The 23,033-nt window shown below is 43.4% G+C and overlaps 1 protein-coding gene across 1 annotated transcript; it reads left to right on the plus strand.

Moving 5' to 3' along the window:
- The first annotated feature begins 559 nt into the window (after window positions 1–559).
- Window positions 560–22,998, plus strand: ceacam1 (CEA cell adhesion molecule 1). The gene is made up of 13 exons (XM_051718440.1): window positions 560–741; window positions 2,455–2,757; window positions 9,898–10,176; window positions 10,341–10,604; window positions 10,693–10,968; window positions 11,778–12,029; window positions 12,156–12,431; window positions 12,546–12,794; window positions 13,190–13,462; window positions 13,647–13,898; window positions 15,084–15,356; window positions 21,016–21,243; window positions 22,192–22,998. The coding sequence occupies exons 1-13, from the start codon at window positions 696–698 to the stop codon at window positions 22,278–22,280; spliced, it is 3,060 nt and encodes a 1,019-aa protein (XP_051574400.1). The 5' UTR covers window positions 560–695; the 3' UTR covers window positions 22,281–22,998.
- The last annotated feature ends 35 nt before the right edge of the window (window positions 22,999–23,033 follow it).

The raw sequence follows: 23,033 nt of genomic DNA on the forward strand, positions 1-23,033 counted from the left end.
ATAAAAACATCTATGATATGACCCCTTTTACTTTTTTTAGGATCGGAATTGAGTCCTGCCAGTTTGTGTACATTATGTGTACATTAGGAAGTCTGTATGATAATTATTTTATGTTTAAGGAACTACACAGGCACAGCACTGTGGAAACACTAAAGACAGAGTGTATCAGGCTGCCGGAGTGATGCTGGAAGCTGGTGTGAGTTAAAAACGCCATCATGAGTTACACCATCAACTCTTAGTGTTGACAGTCCACAATTTTTCACTAAACACAAATCATTTCCTACCACACCAGAAACTATTCAAACACTTGGCTTGACCTTCAATTTCTGAATAGCACATCATCTGGGTACCAGCAGCCTGGTTCCAGATTTGTTAACCACAACGAACACACCCTTCACTTGTGTGTGTGTGTGTGTGTGTGTGTGTGTTTTGTGTGTGTGTGTGTGTGTGTGTGTTTTGTGTGTGTGTGTGTGTGTGTGTGTGTGTGTGTGTGTGATGCAGATGACAAGAGGTGTACCTTTTTGACACATGCATACTCATTTAAAAGCCTTGTCACTGATAGAGCAAGGTAAATATTAGCAGATTTAAAGAATAACGACAACTTTACCATTTATGTTCACGTTATAAGAGGGAGATATTCTGAGGTTTGTGGAAGAAGTGAACACTTAATTTGCTTGTCAGGATTCCAATTCAAAATGGAATTTAAATTATTTTTCTTCATCACCTTGATCTATATACCAGGTATGAATTACAACTGGATTCAATTTTCATTTTATTTTATTTTTTTACAAGCAATACTGAAAAGAGAACATTTAATATTGTGAATTTACCAGGCATTACTTGTTTGATTAAACATTTATTTTGACAAATCATCTCAGGATTTAGTCAGTAGGTTCAGATTTGTTTTAACCACTACAGTCAAGATTTTACTTCTTATGTTGATTTTAAGAAATAATCCAAATGTTTTAGTAACAAACAGATTTTTTTTGTTTGTTTGTTTGTTTGTTTTTTAGATATAATTTATTCCTTTTTAAAAAATCTTTCTGTCAAATTGAAGTGTGAAAGACTGTTAGAATGGACATTGGCCATTAGGATTAGTTAGTACTCACTGTAATATTGACAGAGTAATGTAAAGTCTGACCCCACATTACATAGGTATTATGAAAAAAACCTTACATCAAAAAAGTCTACAAGTAAAAAAATAAATAAGTAAATAAATTAAATACTAAATCTAAATACTGCTCTAGAACGCTACTATATGGGAGCAAGCAACTAAAACTGTATTTAGCATTTAACAGCAGTTCATATGACCTTGTCTTAACTTCAGTAACTTTAAGCAGACCTGGCCTGTATGTGCTAGAGTCCTTGAAACCGATGTCGAGCAAAGGACAGTTTAGATTGGAAGTTCAGGGTAAGTAAAAAATAAAAAATAATTTAAAAAAATGAAATAGGGGTTTTCACAAGTAACATTCGTGCACACATCCTAGCCTACAGTTAGTTAGTTGCACAATACACTTAAACTTCAAACACTTACACACCCTGCAAAAAATCTTATAAACACATACTATTTACCTTGTGATTACTTGACTCATTGAGTACAAAATATTGTCAGAAAGAAAAAAAATCAGCTGAAAATAATTTACATGGCTAAAGTTACATGCCAGCATCAAGTACTTAGCTAAGATAACATTCACAGCAATAAGTTATGTCTGGCAATATAAATATGAGTTACATGCTTTCTTAACGGTTGAAGGTATTGTTTAAAGTGGATTTAGTCATTAGGTTCAGATTTGTTTTAACCACTACAATCAAGATTTTACTTCTTATGTTGATTTTAAGAAATAATCCAAATGTTTTAGTACCAAACAGATTTTTTTTTTTTTTTTGATATAATTTATTTTTATTTTTTTTTAAATCTTTCTGTCAAATTGAAGTGTGAAAGACTGTTAGAATGGACATTGGCCATTAGGATTAGTTAGTACTCACTGTAATATTGACAGAGTAATGTAAATCTGACCCCACATTACATAGGTATTATAAAAAAAAAACTTAAATTCTACAAGTAAAAAAAAAAAAGAAAAAAAAAACAAAAAAAAAAAACAAAAAAAAAAAAATATATATATATATATATATATATATATATATATATATATATATATATATATATATATATAATCTAAATACTGCTCTAGAGCACTACTATATGGGAGCAAGCAACTAAAACTGCAATGACCACATGTTAATTAGTAGACTAATTTCCTTCCTAATCCTCTCCCTCTGATGTTCCAGCCTATGGTAAATAGTGCAAACATAAAGAATCAACATCACAATCACACATGAACACAAAGCTTTTTTTTTTTTTTTTTTTTGAAGATCGTACATTGTACATTTGAATTGAATCTTCCTTGCATTATATATAAAAATTATACTGATTGCCTCTCCTGTCTCTCCTAGGTCTTTCTGCATTGACCGTGGGTTCGCCAAAAAACCCAGTGGCCGTGGGCAGCAATGTTACTCTAAGTTTGAATGACTCCATGACCATTACAGTCGGGAGCTGGCTGTATGGGTCTGGAACAGTGGTGTTCTGGTACCCAGGAGATACTATCACTGGTAGCAGCTTCGATGAGGGAATAGCATTTAACAGCAGTTCATATGACCTCGTCTTAACTTCAGTAACTCTAAGCAGATCTGGCCTATATGTGATAGAGTCCTTGAAACCGCTGTTGAGCAAAGGACAGTTTAGATTGGAAGTTCAGGGTAAGTAAAAAAATAAAATAAAAAAAAAATGAAATAGGGGTTTTCACAAGTTATATTCGTGCACACATCCTAGCCTACAGTTAGTTACTTACACAATACACTTAAACTTCAAACACTTACATACCCTGCAAAAAATCTTATATAAACACATACTATTTACCTTGTGATTACTTTATGACTCATTGAGTACAAAATATTGTCAGAAAGAAAAAAAACCAGCTGAAAATAATTTACATGGCTAACATCAAGTACTTAGCTAAGATAACATTCACAGCAACAAGTTATGTCTGGCAATTTAAATATGAGTTACTTGCCTTTATTAATAGTTGAAGGCATTGTTTAAAGTGCTTTTTTATGACTATCTATGTCTATTTTAACAATAGTCAGTCATTATGTAGGGGAGACCAGGGATGCATTGTTTCAGTGTTTGTAACTCAGTGTTTGTGTGTGTGTGTGTGTGTGTGTGTCTCAAACTTTGATAAAATAGTCCAATATTTGTCAGCTTCAAAGTCAAGTAGTGTAGAAATCTACTATTTATCTTTACACTGTGTAAATTACCATTAAAGGAATGTTCTGGGTTCAAGTTAAGTTCAATCGACAGCATTTGTAGCATAATATTTATTATTACAAAATTAAATTGGACTCATTCCTCCTTTAACTAAAAAGAAAAAGAAAAAAAAAGGAAAAACGTCCTGGTTACTTGCGTAACCTCCGTTCCCTGATGGAGGGAACGAGACGTTGTGTCAATGTAGTGACACTAGGGGTCCCTATACCTCTGCTGGAGGTGGTGAACCTGCGAGCGCTGCCCCAGGAGGAGGCAGACCCAGCCCTATCGTTGCTGTGTCCAGTGCACGCTTTACGCATCTATTTGGAGACCACACCCCGCCCAAAGAGAGGGGGGGATATTTAAGTGGAAAAAATATGTCACATGGTCTTGCCGACCATGTGGAGAGTCTCAAGGTAGATCCTACCCAACAGGGGAGGAGATACTACAAACATGGAGACTGGGGCAGAGGGGCTCTGCCCAAGGAAGATGCAGTTTGCCAACAGGGAAACAAATTAGCGGAAGATATACATCGCATGGGGTTTGCCTTACAGGGAAATGCAAATGTCTGTTAGAGAGGCACCCCTGGCCAGGGCCCAGGAGGCCGCTACACCCCTGGTAGAATGGGCTCGTAGCCCTGCCGGGGGCGGCATGTCCTGGGAGTGATATGCCATAGTTATGGCGTCAATGAGCCAGTGGGCGATCCTCTGCTTGGAGACAGCGCTTCCTTTCCGCTGTGCACAAAAGCAGACAAAGAGTTGCTCAGAGATCCTAAAGCTCTGTGTGCGATCCAAATAGATGCGTAAAGCGTGCACTGGACACAGCAACGATAGGGCTGGGTCTGCCTCCTCCTGGGGCAGCGCTCGCAGGTTCACCACCTCCAGCAGAAGTATAGGGACCCCTAGTGTCACTACATCAACACAACGTCGAGTGAGTGACAGATAGGGAACGTCCTGGTTACTTGCGTAACCTCCGTTCCCTGATGGAGGGAACGAGACATTGTGTCCCTCCTGCCACAATGCTGAACTACCCGCTGAAATTGCCGGACCTTGTCTCGGCTCCTCAGCATAAAACCTGAATGAGTGGTTGCATATCAGCTCCTTTTATACCCGTATGTCCGGGGGAGTAGCATGCAAATACCACTCGCCAATTTTCATTGGCCTTTTATCAAAGACCAGAGGTGTCTTGGGCTCTCAAGAGTGACCCCTAGTGTCACTACATCGACACAACGTCGAGTGAGTGACAGATAGGGAATCTGGGTTACAGTGAGGCACTTACAGTAGAAGAGAATGGGGGCCAATTGTTTTGTTAAAATACTCTCTTTTTAGTTTAGGCACAAGCTGTAAACATTATGCATGTTAACATGATTTTAGTGTGATAAAATTACATGTACCTTTTTTGTGTATAGTTATAGCCAATTTTACATCTTCGTTGCCATGACGATGTAATGTCAGCAAACCCTAAAGCCTTAAAATGACTGTTGCAATATAAACTACTTTACAGCTCAAATAACACATTCGATTTAAAAGAAGAATTAGTGAAAGTACTTTTCTTAAATTATAAGCTTCAAATTTCTGCTTTTAAACCCTCCAAAAAAGTAAGCACCTCAATGTAACCTCCGTTTTTGCTTTTTTTTTTTTTTTAAAGAAAAGGAGGGATGAGTCGAAATTAATTTTTGTTGTAATCAACATTATGCTACAAATGCTGCTGATTAAGCTTAACTTGTATTGAACCCAGAATATTCCTTTAAGGACAAAGTGCTGTTGTGACAACCTATACTGTTACTTATTTCGGTCACTACTAGATAACGATAATATTTAGAATTTTATGCATTCATTTTTTTTTATTTTTTTTTTTTGGTAATCAAATTTACATGTTCAAAATAGTTTTTACATTATGCCATCCTCCATCACCACCCCACCCTTATTTCATTTAAGCATTTTAATTAAAAAAGATACACATACAGTACATGACATTTATTTACACACTGTCCCGTTTTGTGGGGTCTATTAGAAGTACATTACGTAAAAGTACCCTCCCTGCAGTCTGGTCAGCAATCTGTTCTGTATCTTATTTCTAATTGGTTAAAGGTATAGTTCACCCAAAAATGAAAATTCTCACATTATTTTCTTTCTTCACCAGAACACATTTGAAGAAAAATACAAAAATATCTTAGCTCAGTATGTCCTTAAAATGCAAGTGAATGGAGATTTCTCTTTTGAAGCTACAAAAATCACAGACAGTCAGCATAAACATCATCGATACGACTCCAACTGTCTTCTAAAGCAATACGATCACTTTTGGTGTGAAAAAAATATGAAATATTTAAGTATTTTTTAACTATAATCCAACGTGAGGGTAAGCTTCACGAGAGGGTGAAGTCCAAGTGGTCTCTCTTGTGATGTATTCGCCTTGCCATGATACCGGCATAATCTCACATTCTGCACTTTGTTGAGACATCCAGGATATGCACACAAACACACCATTGTGGGTAAAGAAACAGATCTAAACCAAAACCAAGCAAGCTACTGTACAGCGTTCCTCCTTCTCACTTGTAAACAGCACTGCTCTTCCGGAAGTTCTCGCGAGTTTTAAATGCCAGTGTGATTACGTCACATGCGCGTACCGCTGCAGAACGGAAGCATGATTTAGAGTTTAAAAAAAATTACTTTAATATGTATCTTTTTCGCACCAGAAGTGATCATGTCGCTTTAGAAGACATTAATTTAACCACTGTAGTCGTATCGATGCCGTTTATGCTGACTGTCTGTGATTTTTGGAGCTTCAAAAGAGAAATCTCCATTCACTTGCATTTTAAGGACCTTCTGAGCTAAGATATTTTTATATTTTTCTTCAAATGTGTTCTGGTGAAGAAAGAAAGTCATACACACCTGGGATATCATGAGGGTGAGTAAATAATGAGAGAGTTTTCATTTTTGGGTGAACTATCCATTTTAATTGATTGTGTTACAATTCACCCCATGATACAACAATCCTCAGTTCCCTATCTGTCACTCACTCTTGGGAGCCCCAAGCACCTCTGCTTTTTGAAAAAAGGCCAATGGGAATTGGCGAGTGGAATTTGCATGCCACTCCCCCGGACATACGGGTACAAAAGGAGCTGGTATGCAACCACTCATTCAGATTTTCTGTCGGAGCCGAACGGTTGTGTTCAGCGTACTGAATTACTCTGCCGATCCATTCACCTTGAAAAGCTGTTGGATTTATGGCGCATTACAGCGGCTTCTCCCCCTCTTGCACTGGTGAAGTGCAGAGAATGCCCCTGGGCACTTCAGCAGCTAAAAGAGTGTATTCTTCCTACTAAAAGAGTATATTTTCCCTTCTTAAAAGAGTGGCATTAACGGAGAGCATATTTTAAATATGACTCTTCGTTTGTGTGTATTTCCTGGTTGCGGTCATTACCTCTCCGCTACTGATGGCCACAATCGTGGTCTTACGTGCTTGGGCACTGCCCACGCGGAGACAGTGTTCGTGGACGGGTCATGTTCTGGGCAACGTAGGTCACAGCACGGTCTCTCGGGCAGGCGATGTCCACCCTGGTGGTCCAGGAGCACCACCTATGGTTCAACCTGGTCGAGATGAGAGAGGCTGACAAGGCACGGTTCCTTGACGCCCCCATTTCCCAGGTCAGCCTGTTCGGCGACACCCAGCAGTTTTCGGCGGTGAAGAAGCAGATGGAGGCTATACAGCACATCCTGCCCCAGCGCGGCTCAAGACCCCGCACCCCGTCTGCTTGTCGCCAAGGGCATCCTCCTGCAGGAACAGCACTAGTTCCGCCGCAGCCCACCCCTACAACCCGGCCCCAGCGTGGAGCCCACCACAGGAAGGGCGCCAAGAACCCAAGGATGGCTTCGAAGCACCCCTGAGATGGGCGACCCAGGGATGAGGAGACTCACTTCTATGGAGTTTGTGGACAGACCACTCCATCCCCCGGTGGAGGGAGGGGAGGAGAATCTTTTGTTTCATTTTTTGCCGCATGCCCAAGAGGCTGCGGTACCCAAAACTTCAACAAAAGAGTGGTTTTCTTGTTCCCTGGGTCACATGTCAGGTGCGCACGGCATTCGTCACAACCACAGTCAACCGTCCCATTTTGGCAGGTTTGGCGCTCCAGCGGCAGACCCCCCGCCCCTGTGCACCCAGCTCTGGCACAAACATGCCCACACTGGGTTGGTTCCGATGGACTGCAGGGACGATATTCCTCCTCCCCCCTCCTCGACCAATCTTATGGTGGGTGTCAGGAGCCAGGTAAGTGCTTCGATGTTTCTGGACTCAGCACGGTTTGAGCCCCCTCAATGTGGCACCTCAGGCTCTGCCCCGCCGCGAGGCCCCACCCGCCGGTACATCCGACATGATTGTCCCCTTGGTCCCCCTCGCCTGGAGTTTGGACGCGTGGCTCGCGCTTTCCAACCCGTCACGATGGCTGACATGGACCGTCCGACTCGGCCACGCGATTCAGTTCGCCAGGCGCCCGCCCAGGTTCAGCGGCATCCACTTCACCTCGGTGAAGGGCGAGAATGCCGTTACCTTGCATGCGGAGATTGCTACCCTTCTATGGAAGGGCGCAATAGAGCCTGTCCCTCCGGCCGAGATGAAGAAGGGGTTTTACAGCCCGTACTTCATCGTACCAAAGAAAGGCAGTGGGTTGCAGCCAATCTTGGACCTGCGAGTACTGAACCGGGCCTTGCACAGACTGATGCAAAAACGCATCCGGCATCAAGATTGGTTCACGGCGGTAGATCTGAAGGATGTGTATTTCCACGTCTCGGTCTAACCTCGACACAAACCATTCCTGCAGTTTGCTTTCAAGGGCCGGGCGTACCAGTACAAGGTCCTCCCCTTCGGCCTGTCCTTGTCCCCTTGCGTCTTCACGATGGTAGCAGAGGCAGCCCTTGCCCCGCTAAGGGAAGTGGGCATCCGCATCCTCAATTATCTCAATGACTGGCTGATCCTAACTCACTCTTGGGATGTGTTGTGTGTGCACAGGGACCTGGTGCTCATGCACTTCAGCCGACTGGGGCTTCGGGTCAACTGGGAAAAGAGCAAGCTCTCCCCAGTTCAGAGCATCTCTTTTCTTGGCTTGGAGTTAGACTTAGTCTCAATGACGGCGCGCCTCACGAACGAGCACGCACAGTCGGTGCTGAACTGCCTGAAGGTGTTCAGACAGAAGACAGCGGTTCCACTGAAACTTTTTCAGTGGCTCCTGGGGCATATGGCATCCTCAGCAGTGGCCACACCGCTCGGGTTGATGCATATGAGACCGCTTCAGCACTGGCTTCAGACTCGAGTCCTGAGATGGGCGTGGCACCGCGGGACACATCGCGTGGTCGTCACGCCGATCTGTCACCGCCTCTTCAGCCCTTGGACTGACCTTGCATTTCTACGGGCAGGGGTTCCATTAGAGCAGGTCTCCAGGCACGTCGTGGTTATGACGGATGCCGCCAAGTGGGCTGGGGTGCCGTATGCAATGGGCGCACAGCCGCCGGCTCCTGGACTGGCCCGCAGCTGCGTTGGCACATCAACTGCCTCGAGTTGTTGGCAGTACTGCTCTCCCTGCAGAGGTTCCGGCCATTGATCCAGGGCAAGCACATGTTGGTTCGGACAGACAACATGGCGACTGTAGCATACATCAACTGTCAAGGCGGTCTACACTCCCGTTGCATGTCACAACTCGCCCGCCGTCTCCTCCTCTGGAGTCAGCAACGCCTCAAGTCGCTGCGAGCCTCTCACATCCCAGGTGACCTCAACACCGTAGCGGATGCACTGTCACGACAGGCTACGCTCAGGGGAGAGTGGAGACTCCACCCCCAGGTGGTCCAGCTGATTTGGAGTCGATTCAGTCAAGCACAGGTAGACCTGTTTGCTTCCCAGGAATCCTCCCACTGCCCGCTTTGGTACGCCCTGTCCGAGGCACCCCTCGGTATAGATGCACTGGCACACAGCTTGCCCCCGGGATTACGCAAATATGCGTTTCCCCCAGTGAGCCTACTTGCACAGACCCTGTGCAAGGGAATGAGACGTTGTGTCCCTCTTGCCACAATACTGAACTACCCACTGAAATGGCCAGCACCCTGTCTCGGCTCCTCAGCACAAAACCTGAATGAGTGGTTGCATACCAGCTCCTTATATACCTGTATGTCCGGTGGAGTGGCATGCAAATTCCACTCGCCAATTCCCACTGGCCTGTTTTCAAAAAGCAGAGGTGTTTGGGGCTCCCAAGAGTGACCCCTAGTGTCACTACATCGACACAACATCTCGTTCCCTCCATCAGGGAACGAAGGTTACGAAAGTAACCAGGATGTTTTCCCTATATACAGTAAATGTACAACTTGGCAATGAATAATGTCCAATTAGTTTAAGAATGGCACAGTTATAACACAGCCTGTTTAAATAACTTCAGTTGTTTTGGTTGAGTTACTCAATGAAAGGTTGAGCTCTGAAGCTAGAGGATATATATTAAAATAGTGTTGCGGAACATGTAAGGAAGGGAATATTTGAGTCTACTAGAAGCTGGAAGGTAGATATTCTTAGAGTTTGCAGATACTTTGATCCTGAAAGCATTTTCTGTTTACCTGCAGACCCTGTAAGTAATGTATCTTTAAACATAAGCAACACAAGCCTGGTGGAGTTTAACGACAGTGCAACATTCACATGCTCTGCCAGAGGCACGCCAACTTGGTTTTCATGGCAGAATGGCAGCTCTGTCGTCATGGCTGGAGGAAGAATTGAGCTCAGGAATGATGGACAAGTCCTCGCCATTAATGGGATGACGCGGTATGACCAAGGGCCATTCAAGTGTACTGTGGCAAACAACATCAGCAGGGAAGAGAGTACACAAATTAACCTCAATATAAGTTGTGAGTATGACATTGTAAATGATCTGGGCTATGATGTACTGAACAATAATTGTTCCTACATAGCATTATAACAGGAAAGTGATACCTACAAATGACATCATTTGGGGTTGGGAGCTGACAAAAAGTCACGCTTCAGAGGTAATGAATTTGCTTTATTTGTTTAGATGGGCCCAGTAACCTGACAATGACAGTCTTGCCAGAGAAAATGGAATATGTGTCAGGCTCTGCCATTTCCCTATCATGCTCTGCGGATTCCAAGCCAGCAGCTTCTTTCTACTGGATGTACAATGAGATTCCTCTCAATGTCAGTGGTCCAAATCTTATACTTACTAACATTACCCAGGACCAAACAGGAAAGTACACCTGTGTCGCCCAAAATGCCATCACACTCAGATATGCTCCAGTGACCAAAACCATTCGCATAGTTGGTGAGAAAATACGGGGAGTTTTCCATATTTCCTCTGTTTCCTCTTGGAATCATTTTAATCTCCAATACATTTCCCTTTGTTCATTTAGATCCAATATCATCAGTGGTGGTAAACCCTACAGCAGGCAACCCAAAAGAAAACATGAATTTTAGTCTAACATGTGATGTTGTGGGGCCAGACGACTCCATTCACTGGATGAAGACTGGCATGTACCTGTTACCAGACTATAGAATCACTTTCTCCATTGACAACTCAACCTTAAACTTTAACCAACTTACTGTCAATGATGATGGACAATACCAGTGTAAAGCTAGTAACGCTGTCAGCAGCATGACTAGCCAGGCCTACAATTTTGTAGTCAACTGTGAGTAACAAAGATATTTCTGGACATCCACATTTCCTTTGAAATACATATGAATACAAAGAGTAGGTCCGTTTGTACTTGTAATGGTCAATGAGTTTGAAAGAGCACGTATGCGGGAGTACAAAATCTGTTAAAAAAGTCAGTTAGTCAGCAGTTATGAATCTCATAATGTAAAGTTAAAATGTGGCCTACTCCATCATCCTGAGTTCACCCAGAAACACATTTTGAGGTTTCTGTATTAAAATAAAAAGGAAAGTCTCAACATTTTAATGATTTTATCTTGGCAGCAGTTTGAAGTAGAAACATAATAATTATATTGTTAACACTTTACAATAAGGTTGTCTTTGTTAATATTTGTAAATGCATTGGGTATCATGAACTAACAATGAACAATATTATTTTTTTTTTTACAGAATTCATTAATCTTGGTTAATGATAATTTACAAAAAAAAAAAAAAAACAATTGTCAAGTTTTAGTTCACATTAGTTCACATTGCATTAACACCTTTAAATTTTTTAAATGTATTAATACATGTTGAAATCAACATTAACCAAGATTAATAAATGCTGCAAAAGGATTTGTTGTTAGTTCATGTTAACTAATTTAGGTAGCAAATGTTCACAAATACAACCTTATTGTAAAGTGTTACCATTATATCACTTAAGTACATAAAACAACTGTGTTTTGGGCAAAAGTGTGTTTTTGAGGGTAAAAGCCTCAAAATATTGGAGCAGCTCATAAATATATATGCACAAGTTTGATATGAATAAAAAGGTTTCACAAGTTGTTTTGCTTGTGTGTTTGCTAGATGGTCCAACCAACACAACAGCCTCTGGTCCAAATGTGGCAGCAGAGGGATTCAATGTAACCTTAAGATGTTCTGCTGACTCTCGCCCTCAGAGTCAATTCAGCTGGTATTTCAATGGTTCTAAGGTGGCAGACGGTTCAATGTATAAGACTGGAGCTCTTTCACCAAACAATAGCGGACAGTACACCTGCATGGCCTTTAATGACATCACAGGCAGAAGCAGAAATGCCTCACTGAAATTAACAGTAATTGGTAAGTTTTTTTTTTTTTTTTTTTAGCAGATCAGAACGGAAAAGCAGCAAATGTACAAAACAAAGTTTAAAAAGTGAACTTTGATGAAGGATCAATTAAATGCACTTAATTTTTTATGCAATTTAGTTCCTGTCACCACTGTTACGGTGAATGAAGGCAATCAGCAACCAGTCTTCAATCAATCATTCACACTAATCTGCAGTGCCAATGGAGATGTTGGACACATTCAATGGATTAAGAACAACATGTACCTGTTACCCAACAATAGCATCTCTTTCTCCAATGACAACTCAACCTTGAGATTTAACCAACTCACTTTTAGTGACGATGGACAATACCAGTGTGGAGCTAGTAACGCTGTCAGCAGTATCATCAGCAAGGCCTACAAACTTATGGTCAACTGTAAGTGACAAAATGCAGTTCCAAGCATTATATCTTGAATTATCTTGTAGAAAGCAAACAGTCTTCGAGTGACCCAGTGCAGAAAGTGAGATGTACTTTATCTGTGTCGTTTAGATGGTCCATGGAACACAACAATCTCTGGTCCAGCTGTAGGAGCTGCAGGGTCCAACGTGACCTTCAGCTGTTCTGCTGACTCTCGTCCTCAAAGTCAATACAACTGGATCTTCAATAGCACAAAGGTGGCAGAGGGCCCAGTGTATGTGACTGGAATTCTCTCCATAAATGACGCGGGACAGTACACCTGCATGGCTTTCAATAATATCACAGGCAGCAGCAATGCTTCAGTTGAATTAACCATAAAATGTGAGTTGTTAAATTACAAGGCTTTCAAATAATGTGCATCTTATTGATAGTCTGTCAGTTTGTTCTGTTGTTGACCTGGTAAAAGGATTCTGTCACCATTTATTTGTTCCAAATTGTATGACTTTCTTTCTTCTATGGAACATAAAACAAGATGTTAGAGGTAAAATTTTAGTCTCAGTCACCATTTTCTTTCAATGGTTCTTTTTTCCATACAATGAAAGTTAATGGTGACTAAAGCTGTTATTCTGCCTAACATCTCCTCTTGTGTTCCACTGCCATTTTTTGTGTGAAATGTCTCTTTAAGTTTCTTGGAACAACAGAATGACTTATGGAAAGGTCAGGAATTCATTAAATGATGTTATCTGTCTGAAACCCCTGTTGTGTCTGAATTTCAGATCCACCCAGAGATGTTGAGGTGTACAGCAACAAGAAGCCAATCTTGAATCAGTCATTCACACTATCCTGCAATTACAAAGGAGATGTTGACTCTATTCAGTGGATGAAAAATGGCATGTACCTGTTACCCAACAATAGCATCTCTTTCTCCATAGACAACTCAACCTTGAGTTTCAACCAACTCACTCTCGGTGATGACGGACAATACCAGTGTGAAGCTAGTAACGCTGTCAGCAACATGACCAGCCAGGCCTACAACCTTATGGTCAACTGTGAGTAACAGATACATTTGTATCCCAATCTGTTTAAAATGTAAAAGCAATGGAATTTCCACTGATTCATGAAATATGGATGGAAATCATTATCAAATCTTTTCAATATTGAACGTTTTTTTAACTTCAAAATTTAAATCATTATACACAATAAACAGACAAATTTGTACATGATTTCTTTCAGATGGTCCATTGAACACAGAAATGACTGGTCCAGCCATGTTAGAGACAGGGTCCATTGTGACTTTCAACTGTTCTGCTGACTCTTATCCTCAAAGTCAATACATCTGGTTCTTCAACAACTCGAAAGTGGCTGAGGGCCCAATGTATATGACCGGAGTTCTTTTACCAAACAATAGTGGACAGTACACCTGCATGGCCTTCAATAACATCACAGGCAGCAGCAACAATGCCTCAGTGGCTCTAACTGTAATTGGTAAGCTATAATTTTTCTAATCTATCATCTAGTTATATTTTCACAAAACTGTGCATCTCAAATATGAGCATGTTTAAGTTGATCTACAGAATGTGTTCCTCAGAAAATGAGTCTTCAGAAGTCATTAAACAAGGCTGAGGTTTTTTAATAGGCTGTTTTCATCAGTTAACAGTATTAGTTGCCCTTCAGTTATGTAGTCTATATTAGGATTATTTTATGTCAAATTTCAAAATAACTTCAACTCAAAAGAAACACAGGCTTTTTCAGTGACAGTTTTCATCATAGTTGTGAAAAGGCATATGCATTATTCAGTTATACAGTTATTGAAAGGTAGTAGGTACACTGAAAAGTAGAAAAAAATTAAAATTTGGGATTTAAATCTGGCAAGAAACAATGTTTTAGGTTATTCAAAATGTTAAAACAGAAACGTTATTTAAAATCGAAAGATTACAACAGGAGAGACCAAACATTAGATTACTGGGTATGTTACCATAGAGAGTTACATGATGGAAAATATAACTTTTTGTGTGTGAATTTACAGAAAGATGTATTATTTTGAAAAAGGATTGTAGATGATGTGTCACGAACAAAGCCTGGTTTTGCTGTTATAAATGAATAGAAGGAAATCACTTATCTCTGTCTCAATGAAATGTATGGATTTAAGGATAAAAGTTTGTCAGAAATATGTTTTATATGATGTTTGTATGTATATATTTGTATACAATAATATACAATATGAATAGGCTTGTACAACTGAATGGATATAGTGGTCACATCTCTGAGCAGAGTTCTTTTTAAAAAAATTTAAATGTGGCATCCGAAATTATTTAAAAAGAACAAAAAAAAAAAAAAAAAAAAACAAGAATACAGCTAAAATACTAAATTCATCTGGAAAATGGCTTAAAAAGAAAAAAGGAAACATTATTATGTAAATATTCTGTAAAATTCTCAAATCTTGCTGGAATTACATGGATCATAATCACATCACATAGGATCACATTGTACGAATATGCCGATAAAATAATAATTTAATTTGCAAGGAAAGAGGAAATTGTGTTGAATTATAATAATTCTAAATAGAAGCATTTTCACAGGTGGTTTTTTGAACCTTTAAAATCCCACAAGACTTAAAACCTGAAAATTATTTTGATATTACTAATATAATATTCTGTCTTGTCTCCTCAGATGGTGTTACATTAAGCGTGAGCTCCAGTCCTCTCATTCCTCTAGCCTCTCAAAACCTACAGCTCTTCTGTAATGTGAATGGACGCTACAACAGTCTCCAATGGCTTCGAAACAACCAGAATTTCCAGCCATCAGACAGAGTTACAGTCTCGGTAGATAACACAACTGTAATCTTCAAACCTCTGCAGACCGCTGACAATGGGAAATACCAGTGTGTTGCCACAAACATATTAAAACAGCACATCAGTCAACCATTCAGTCTTGTGGCCAACTGTGAGTAACATTCTTCAGTCATTGTTAAAGGGACAGTTCACCCAAAAATAACAAATGTGTCCTCATTTACTCATCTCATGTCATTGAAAACCTTTCTGACGTTCTGTCTTCTGTGGAACACAAGAGATGTTTAGCAGAATGTTAGAGATTGACAGCCTCAGTCACCATTCACTTTCCTTGAATTGGAAAATAGATGCAATGCAAGTGAATGGTGACTGAGGCTGTCAGTCCCTAACATTCTGCTAAACATCTACTTTTGTGTTCCATAGACAAAAGAAAGTCATACTAGTTTGGAACAATATGCGTGTGAGTGAATGAGAGAATTTTATTTTGGGGTGAACTATCCCTTTAAAAGTATGCAAAAACACAAAGTAAACCTGATTCCAAAAAAGTAGAGTTATCTTGCAAACTAGAGAAAATGTCATGGTTACTTGTGTAACCAAAAGGAGGTGGAAGGCGCTATGTGCAAGCGATACACCCGGCCAGCTATCATGGGCTTAACCACTTGTATTGCGTGCCACTACCTGGGACAAAACTGGTTCCACCCGGAGGTTGTAGAACCTTGCAAAGGTGTTGGGTGTTGCCCAGCCTGCTGCTCTGCAAATGTCTGTTGGAGAGGCACCCCTGGCCAGGGCCCAGGAAGCCGCTACACCCCTGGTAGAATGGACTCATAGCCCTACCAGGGGCGGCACGTCCTTGGTGTGATATGCCATAGTTATGGTGTCAATGAACCAGTGGGTGATCCTCTGCTTGGAGACAGCGCTTCCTTTCCACTGTGCACCAAAGCAGACAAAGAGTTGCTCAGAGATCCTAAAGCTCTGCGTGCGATCCCAATAGATGCGTAAAGCGCGCACCGGACACAGCAACAACAGGGCTGAGTCTGCCTCCTCCTGGGGCAGTGCTTGCAGGTTCACCACCTGGTCCCTAAAAGGGGTCATGGGAACCTTGGGCACATAGCCCGGTCAGGGTCTCAGGATCACATGAGAGTAGACCCGACCGAACTCCAGGCACGTTTCGCTGACAGAGAACGCTTGCAGGTCTCCTAGCCTCTTGATGGAAGTGAGTGCAGTCAGGAGGGCAGTCTTCAAGGAAAGTGCCTTAAGCTCGGCTGACTGCAAAGGCTCAAAGGGGGGCTCTCTGTAGACCCTGAAGAACTACAGAGAGGTCCGATGAGGGAACGAGGCACGGTCTGGGGGGATTCAGCCCCTGGCGCCTCTTAGGAACCTGATGATTAGGTCGTGCTTCCCTAAGGACTTAACGTCGACTGCGACGTGTTGTGCTGCTATGGCAGCAACGTACACCTTCAAGGTGGAAGGGGACAGTCTCCCTTCCAACCTCTCCTGCAGGAAGGAAATCACTGATCCGACTGCGCATCTCTGGGGATCTTCCTGTCGGGAAGAACACCACTTAGCGAACAGATGCCACTTAAAGGCATACAGGCACCTCGTAGAGGGGGCCCTAGCCTAAGTGATCATGTCTACCACCGTAGGTCTTCTGCATCCCGTCCAGGGGCCAGACATGGAGATTCCAGAGGTCTGGTCGCGGGTGCCAGATGGTGCCCCGTCTCTGAGAAAGAAGATCCTTCCTCAAGGGAATTCACCGGTAGGGGGGGCTGTCGCGAGGAGCGTGAGGTCCGAGAACCACGCCTGGGCGGGCCAGTAGGGTGCTACCAGGAAGACATGCTCCTCGTCCTCCCTGACCTTGCACAGGGTCTGTGCAAGTAGGCTCACTGGGGGAAAACGCATATTTGCTGCGTTTATGCCAAGGGGGGCCTCGTCAGGGTGTACCAAAGTGGGCAGTGGGGAGGATTCTTGGGAGGTGAACAGGTGCACCTGTGCCTGTCTGAAACGACTCCAAATCAGCTGGACCACCTGAGGGTGGAGTCTCCACTCTCCCCTGAGGGTAACCTGTCATGACAGCACGTCCGCTGTAGTGTTGAGGTTGCCCAGGATGTGAATGGCTCACATTGACTTGAAGTGCTGCTGACTCCAGAGGAGGAGACGGCTGGCGAGTTGTGACATACAACGAGAGCGCAGACCGCCTTGGCGGTAGATATATGCTACCGTTGCCGTGTTGTCTGTCTGAACTAACATGTGCTTGCCCTGGATCAACGGCCGAAACCTCCGCAGGGCGAGCAGAATTGCCAACAACTCGAGGCAGTTGATGTGCCAATGCAGTCGCGGGACCGTCCACAAGCCGGCGGTTGCGTGCCCGTTGCAAACAGCACCCCAGCCCGTTTTGAAGGCGTCCATCATGACCACAATGGGCCTGGAGACCAGTTCTAGGGGAACACCTGCCCGTAGAAATGAGAGGTCGGTCCAAGGGCTGAAAAGACAGTGACAGGCCGGCGTGATGATCACGCAATGTGTTCCGTGGTGCCATGCCCATCTCGGGACTCAAGTCTGAAGCCAGTGCTGAAGCGGTCTCATATGCATCAACCCAAGTGGGGTGGCCACCGCTGAGGATGCCATATCTGAAAATTTTCAGTGGAACCGCTGTTTTCTGTTTGAACGCCTTCAAACAGACCAACACCGACTGGGCATGCTCATTCGTGAGGCGCGCTGTCAAAGAGACTGAGTCCAACTCCAAACCGAGAAAAGAGATGCTCTGAACTGGGAGGAGCTCGCTCTTTTCCCGGTTGACCTGAAGACCTAGTCGGCTGAGGTGTGAGAGCACCAAGTCCCTGTGTGTGCACAACATGTCCCAAGAGTGAGCTAAGATTAGACAGTCATCGAGATAGTTGAGAATGGGAATGCCCACCTCCCTTAACGGGGCAAGGGCTGCCTCTGCAACCTTCGTGAAGATGCGAGGAGACAGGGACAGGCCGAAAGGGAGGACCTTGTACTGATATGCCTGACCCTCGAATGCAAACCGCAGGAAGGGTCTGTGTCAAGGATGGATCGAGACGTGGAAGTACGCGTCCTTTAGGTCTACCGCCGCGAACCAATCTTGATACCGGACGCTCGCCAGAATGCGTTTTTGCGTCCGCATCTTGAACAGGAGTCTGTGTAAAGCCTAGTTCAGTACTCACAGGTCTGAGATTGGCCGCAACCCTCCGCCTTTTTTTGGTACGATGAAGTAGGGGCTGTAAAACCCCTTCTTCTTCTCGGCTGGAGGGACAGGTTCTATCGCGCTCTTCCATAGGAGGGTAACGATCTCCACGCAAGGTAGCAGTGTTTTCGTCCTTCACCAAGGTGCAGTTGACACCGCTGAACCTGGGCGGACGCCCGGTGAACTGAATCGCATAGCCGAGTCGGACGGTCCGGACCAACCATCGCGATGGATTGGAAAGCGCAAGCCACGCGTCCAAGTTCCGCGCAAGGGGGACCAAAGGGACAACGTCATCAGATGTACCGGCAGGTGGGGCCTCGCGGCGGGCCGGAGCTCGAGGTGCCACACCATGTCGTGGCCGTGCTGAGTCTAAGGACATCGAAGCCCTTACCTGGCTCCATGTGACCACCCCCGGAACAGCCTGGGATGGGAGAGGAAGAGGCCTGTCCTCGTGACCCGTGTCACATCGGGGACAGATTTGTGCAACAGCTGGGCGCTCAGGGGCGGGAGACCGCCGCTGGAGCACCAAACCTGCCAAATAGAGTGGTGGATGGTGGTCGTGATGACGGCCGTGCACACGGATATGTGACCCAGGGGACAAGGAAACCACTCTTGCTGAACTCTTGGGTACTGCAGCCACTTGGGCATGCAGCACAATTAAATGCAAAAGGTAACAAAAAGATGGAGAGATCTACTTACCAGCTCCAGAGCAATGGGTTTCGTCGTCCCTGGGTCACCCGTCTCAAGGGTGCTTTGAAGCCTTTCACGGGTTCTGGGCGGCCGCAAGACGGGTGGAGTCTGCTTCCTGCGGTGGGCTCCACGCCGGGGCCGGGCCGAAGGGGCGGTCTGCGGCTGAGCCGGTGCAGTCACCGCAGGGGGACGCCCTTGGTGATGAGTAGATGGGGTGCGGGATCTTGAGCCCAGCCAGGGCAGGATATGCCGGCTAGCGTCCATCTACTGCTCCACCATCGAGAACTGCTGGGCAAAGTCCTTTATGGTGTCGCCGAATAGGCCAGCCTGGGAGATGGGGGCAGCAAGGAATCGTGTCCTGTCAGCCTCACCCATCTCGACCAGGTTGAGCCAAAGGTGGCGCTCCTGGAACACTAATGTGGACATCATCCACCCGAGAGACCCCGCCGTGACCTCCATCACTTGGAGAGCGAGGTTGGTCGCCGAGTGCAGTTCCTGCATCAATCCCAGGGCAGAACTACCCTTGTGCAGTTCCTTTAGCGCCTTGGCAGACTTGCAGGAGAGCCATGGCATGCAGGGCGGAGGCGGCTTGTCTAGCAGACCGTAGGCCTTGGCCATCAGAGACGACGTAAACCTACAGGCCTTGGATGGGGGCTTTGGGCACCCGCGCCAGGTGGCGGTGCTCTGTGGGCATAGGTGCACCGTGAGCGCCTTTATCCACCGGGGGATTGCCGAATAGCCCTTGGCTGCCCCACCATCGAGGGTAGTGAGGGCGGGGAAGCTGAAAAGATCGGGACCGGGCAGTAAAAATGCCTCCCATGACCTTGTCAGCTCTTCATGCACTTCCGGAAAGAAAGGAACGGGGGCAGGGCGTGGTTTTGAGTGGCACCGCGAGCCCAGGAACCAATCATCGAGCCGCGAGGGTTCAGGGAAGAGCAGAGGGTTCCACTCTAGCCGACGCTCGCGGCTGCCTGGGAAAGCATGTCGTCATCTCCGCGTCAGCCTGTGACTGGGCAATCATCCGGAAGCCCGATCGGAGCAGACGAGCGTGCTGGGGAATGGGAGGTCCGCGGGGTGATACCCGGTGGAGGCGGTCCCATTGGGGTCCCCAAATCGCCCCCAGAGCTAGCTGCGCTGGCCTCATACCCGTGGGTAAAAGGACTGAGGCGGGGAGCCTCTGGGTGGCTCGCTTTCTTACGAAGGCGAGCTGCGACCGCATCGTTGCCATGGACATGTCCTCGCAATGAGAACATGACCATCCATGAACGTTGTCTCCATGTGAGCAGTGCCCAGACACGAAAGACAGTGATCGTGACCGTCAGAAGGTGAGAGATAACGAGCGCAACCAGGAATAACACACAATCGGAAAAGCATCTTTAGAAAGACGCGTCTTTAAAAAGACGTTCCGTGTGTGCCACTTTTTTAGAGAAATATACTCTTTTAGAGAAATATACTCTTTTATTTCTGCCGAAGAGCCCAGGGGCATTCTCTGCATTGCACCAGTGCAGAGGGGGGAGAAGCCGCTGAAATGCTCCATCAGATCTAGCAGAGGTGAATGAACAGTCGTGGGAATTCAGCTCAGTGAGCATGACTGTTCGGCTCCGAAGAGAAAATCTGAATGAGTGATTGCATACCAGCTCCTTTTATACCAGTATGTCCGGGGGAGTGGCATGCAAATACCACTTGCCAATTTTCATTGACCTTTTATCAAAGACCAGAGGTGTCTCGGGCTCCCAAGAGTGACCCCTAGTGTCACTACATCGACACAACGTCGAGTGAGTGACAGATAGGGAACTACACCTTTCCCAGCACATTCAATTATGTTTACAGCTTAGAAACTCTATTTAATATATATCCTTTAATATATTTATCTAACCCATGTCCCCCTCTACTTTTCTTCTGTATGTTTTTTGAGCAGTTGGACCACAGAGTGTGCAAATCTTTTTGCGCCCAGGTATTACCACTATCCTGACATGTAAAGCAGTATCTGAGCCACCAGCTGTGTATCGGTGGTTTAATGAGAACAACACCCTGGTGGGAAATCAGTCTTCTGTAGTAGTTCCCATAGATTCTATTCTTGGCAGCAATTATACCTGTGAGGCCAAAAACCCCTTGACAAATATGACAGTCTACACCAGCATCAATGGTGAGCATTACATCTGTTAAATCTGAAAAGTTAAATCTGAAGTGTTTTTCAATTTCTCTGCCACTAGCGCCACTGAACGAAATTGCAAAAATAAATGTATGTTTTCAAACAGCTTGCTGAATACACCCTCCAACTGCTGTTGATCAAACAAACAGATAGCCCCGCCCCCAACTCACGCCATTGGTTGCGTCCATGTTATTGTGTCGGTATAGATGGGTTGCTCAAAACAGAGGAATTTTTATAGTGCCACAGAGACAAAGCATTTACAGTTTTTGAGAAAATTAACATACAAATGACTTACTTACAATTGTCTCTGCATATTAAGCTAAGATAGGAGTAAGTATTTTAACACTGAAAACATTTCACACTTCAGCTTTAAGAAGTACAGTAATACAGTGGCCAGAACAGTATTTGGACACTTTTAGACAGTTAAGCCACATTTAAAATGCATGAATTTCATTGCACTAGATAACAAATATTAAAACTGAAGCAAATGATAGTGCTTTATAGAAAGTGCTTTATTTACTTTTCTAAACCCTTTTTTGCAGTTACAGTTAACCAACTGGTTTTAAGATCATTTTAGTGGCTGTATGATGTTCACACATTTGTAGCTACTAACACAGGTTTAGTTTATCACATTTACTGTGGACTTTATCTACAGTATTACATTTGTCACCAAAATGTGTCCAAATACTTACTAACAATCTATACTGTTTTATCATGTTTTTGCTTGAAAAGTGTGATTGCACTATTTTTCAATATATTTATTTTCTATACACAGTATATATACCTGTATACATTTTCCAAGTGGCATTTGTTTTTTATAAATGCATTTTAAAGGCATTTATACATAAGTTTTAATTTTGGGGCCACTGAATGAAGATTAGTTGAAACAAATGCAGATATAAGAGGTTTCAGATTGCTCACCTCTGCCTGTCTTTACCACAGCACCTGATGCTGCTGTCAGTGTCCAGGCGAGTATGTTGCTGACAGCTCTTCTCGCTCTCCTGCTCCCTGTGCTGCATGAATGGCTATAATACTGATATTACTGTAAAGCTGTCTGTCTGTATGAGGACTGACTGTCTGAAAGAGGCTTATGGGTAAATAGATCACTAAGTAACAAAAACAGTTACATTGATTGTAAAACACTTCTACACAGTCCAGATTAGCTGAACTGCATTTTAATTATTTTAGCACTTTTTTAGTTCATTATTTAGAGACAGTTGTGTAGCACAACCACAGAGGTGCATTTATGTTAAACTTAACTAAATATATATTATTTTGAAAAAAGTAAAAAAACAAATAAATAAAAAAAAGATTAAAAACTCTTCATAGCACCTTACTTACATTTTGCTTCTAATTACTATATCTTTGCTATATTTATTAGTATCAATTATCAGTAAGTATCAATTAATTTGAAAATAAGTTATGAATCACTCATTTAATTGATCGCTGTTATAATTATATTATGTGCTATTTCTCATTAAATCTGCTTATGTATTGTCTACATTAGGTAAATACATTTAGGCTGGATAATTCAGATTTGTATAAGAATATAAATGATCCCCTTAGACAAGCTAACATGCACCAAATTTAGCCAAATAAAAGATTATCTAAATTACTTTTGTTTTTTGTTTTTTTGTTTTTTGTTTTTTATAACGTTTCTCATGTAAAAAAAAACAAAAAACAGAATTATTGCCAAAAAATATAAATGTATTGTGATTTTTTTTTTAATGATCTGAAGACAACTGTGAAAATTCTATATATTTTCTTTATTAAACTAAATCAAA

The sequence above is a fragment of the Myxocyprinus asiaticus genome, chromosome 15, assembly GCF_019703515.2.
Source record: "Myxocyprinus asiaticus isolate MX2 ecotype Aquarium Trade chromosome 15, UBuf_Myxa_2, whole genome shotgun sequence".
In the NCBI taxonomy this organism is placed as follows: Eukaryota; Metazoa; Chordata; class Actinopteri; order Cypriniformes; family Catostomidae; genus Myxocyprinus; species Myxocyprinus asiaticus.

Coding starts and splice junctions, on each gene's coding strand:
- ceacam1 (XM_051718440.1), top strand. CDS start 696: ATGGAATTTAAATTATTTTTCTTCATCACCTTGATCTATATACCAG. Junction 13,899..15,083: donor AGTGGCTCTAACTGTAATTG/GTAAGCTATAAT, acceptor TTGTCTCCTCAG/ATGGTGTTACATTAAGCGTG. Junction 21,244..22,191: donor AGTCTACACCAGCATCAATG/GTGAGCATTACA, acceptor TCTTTACCACAG/CACCTGATGCTGCTGTCAGT.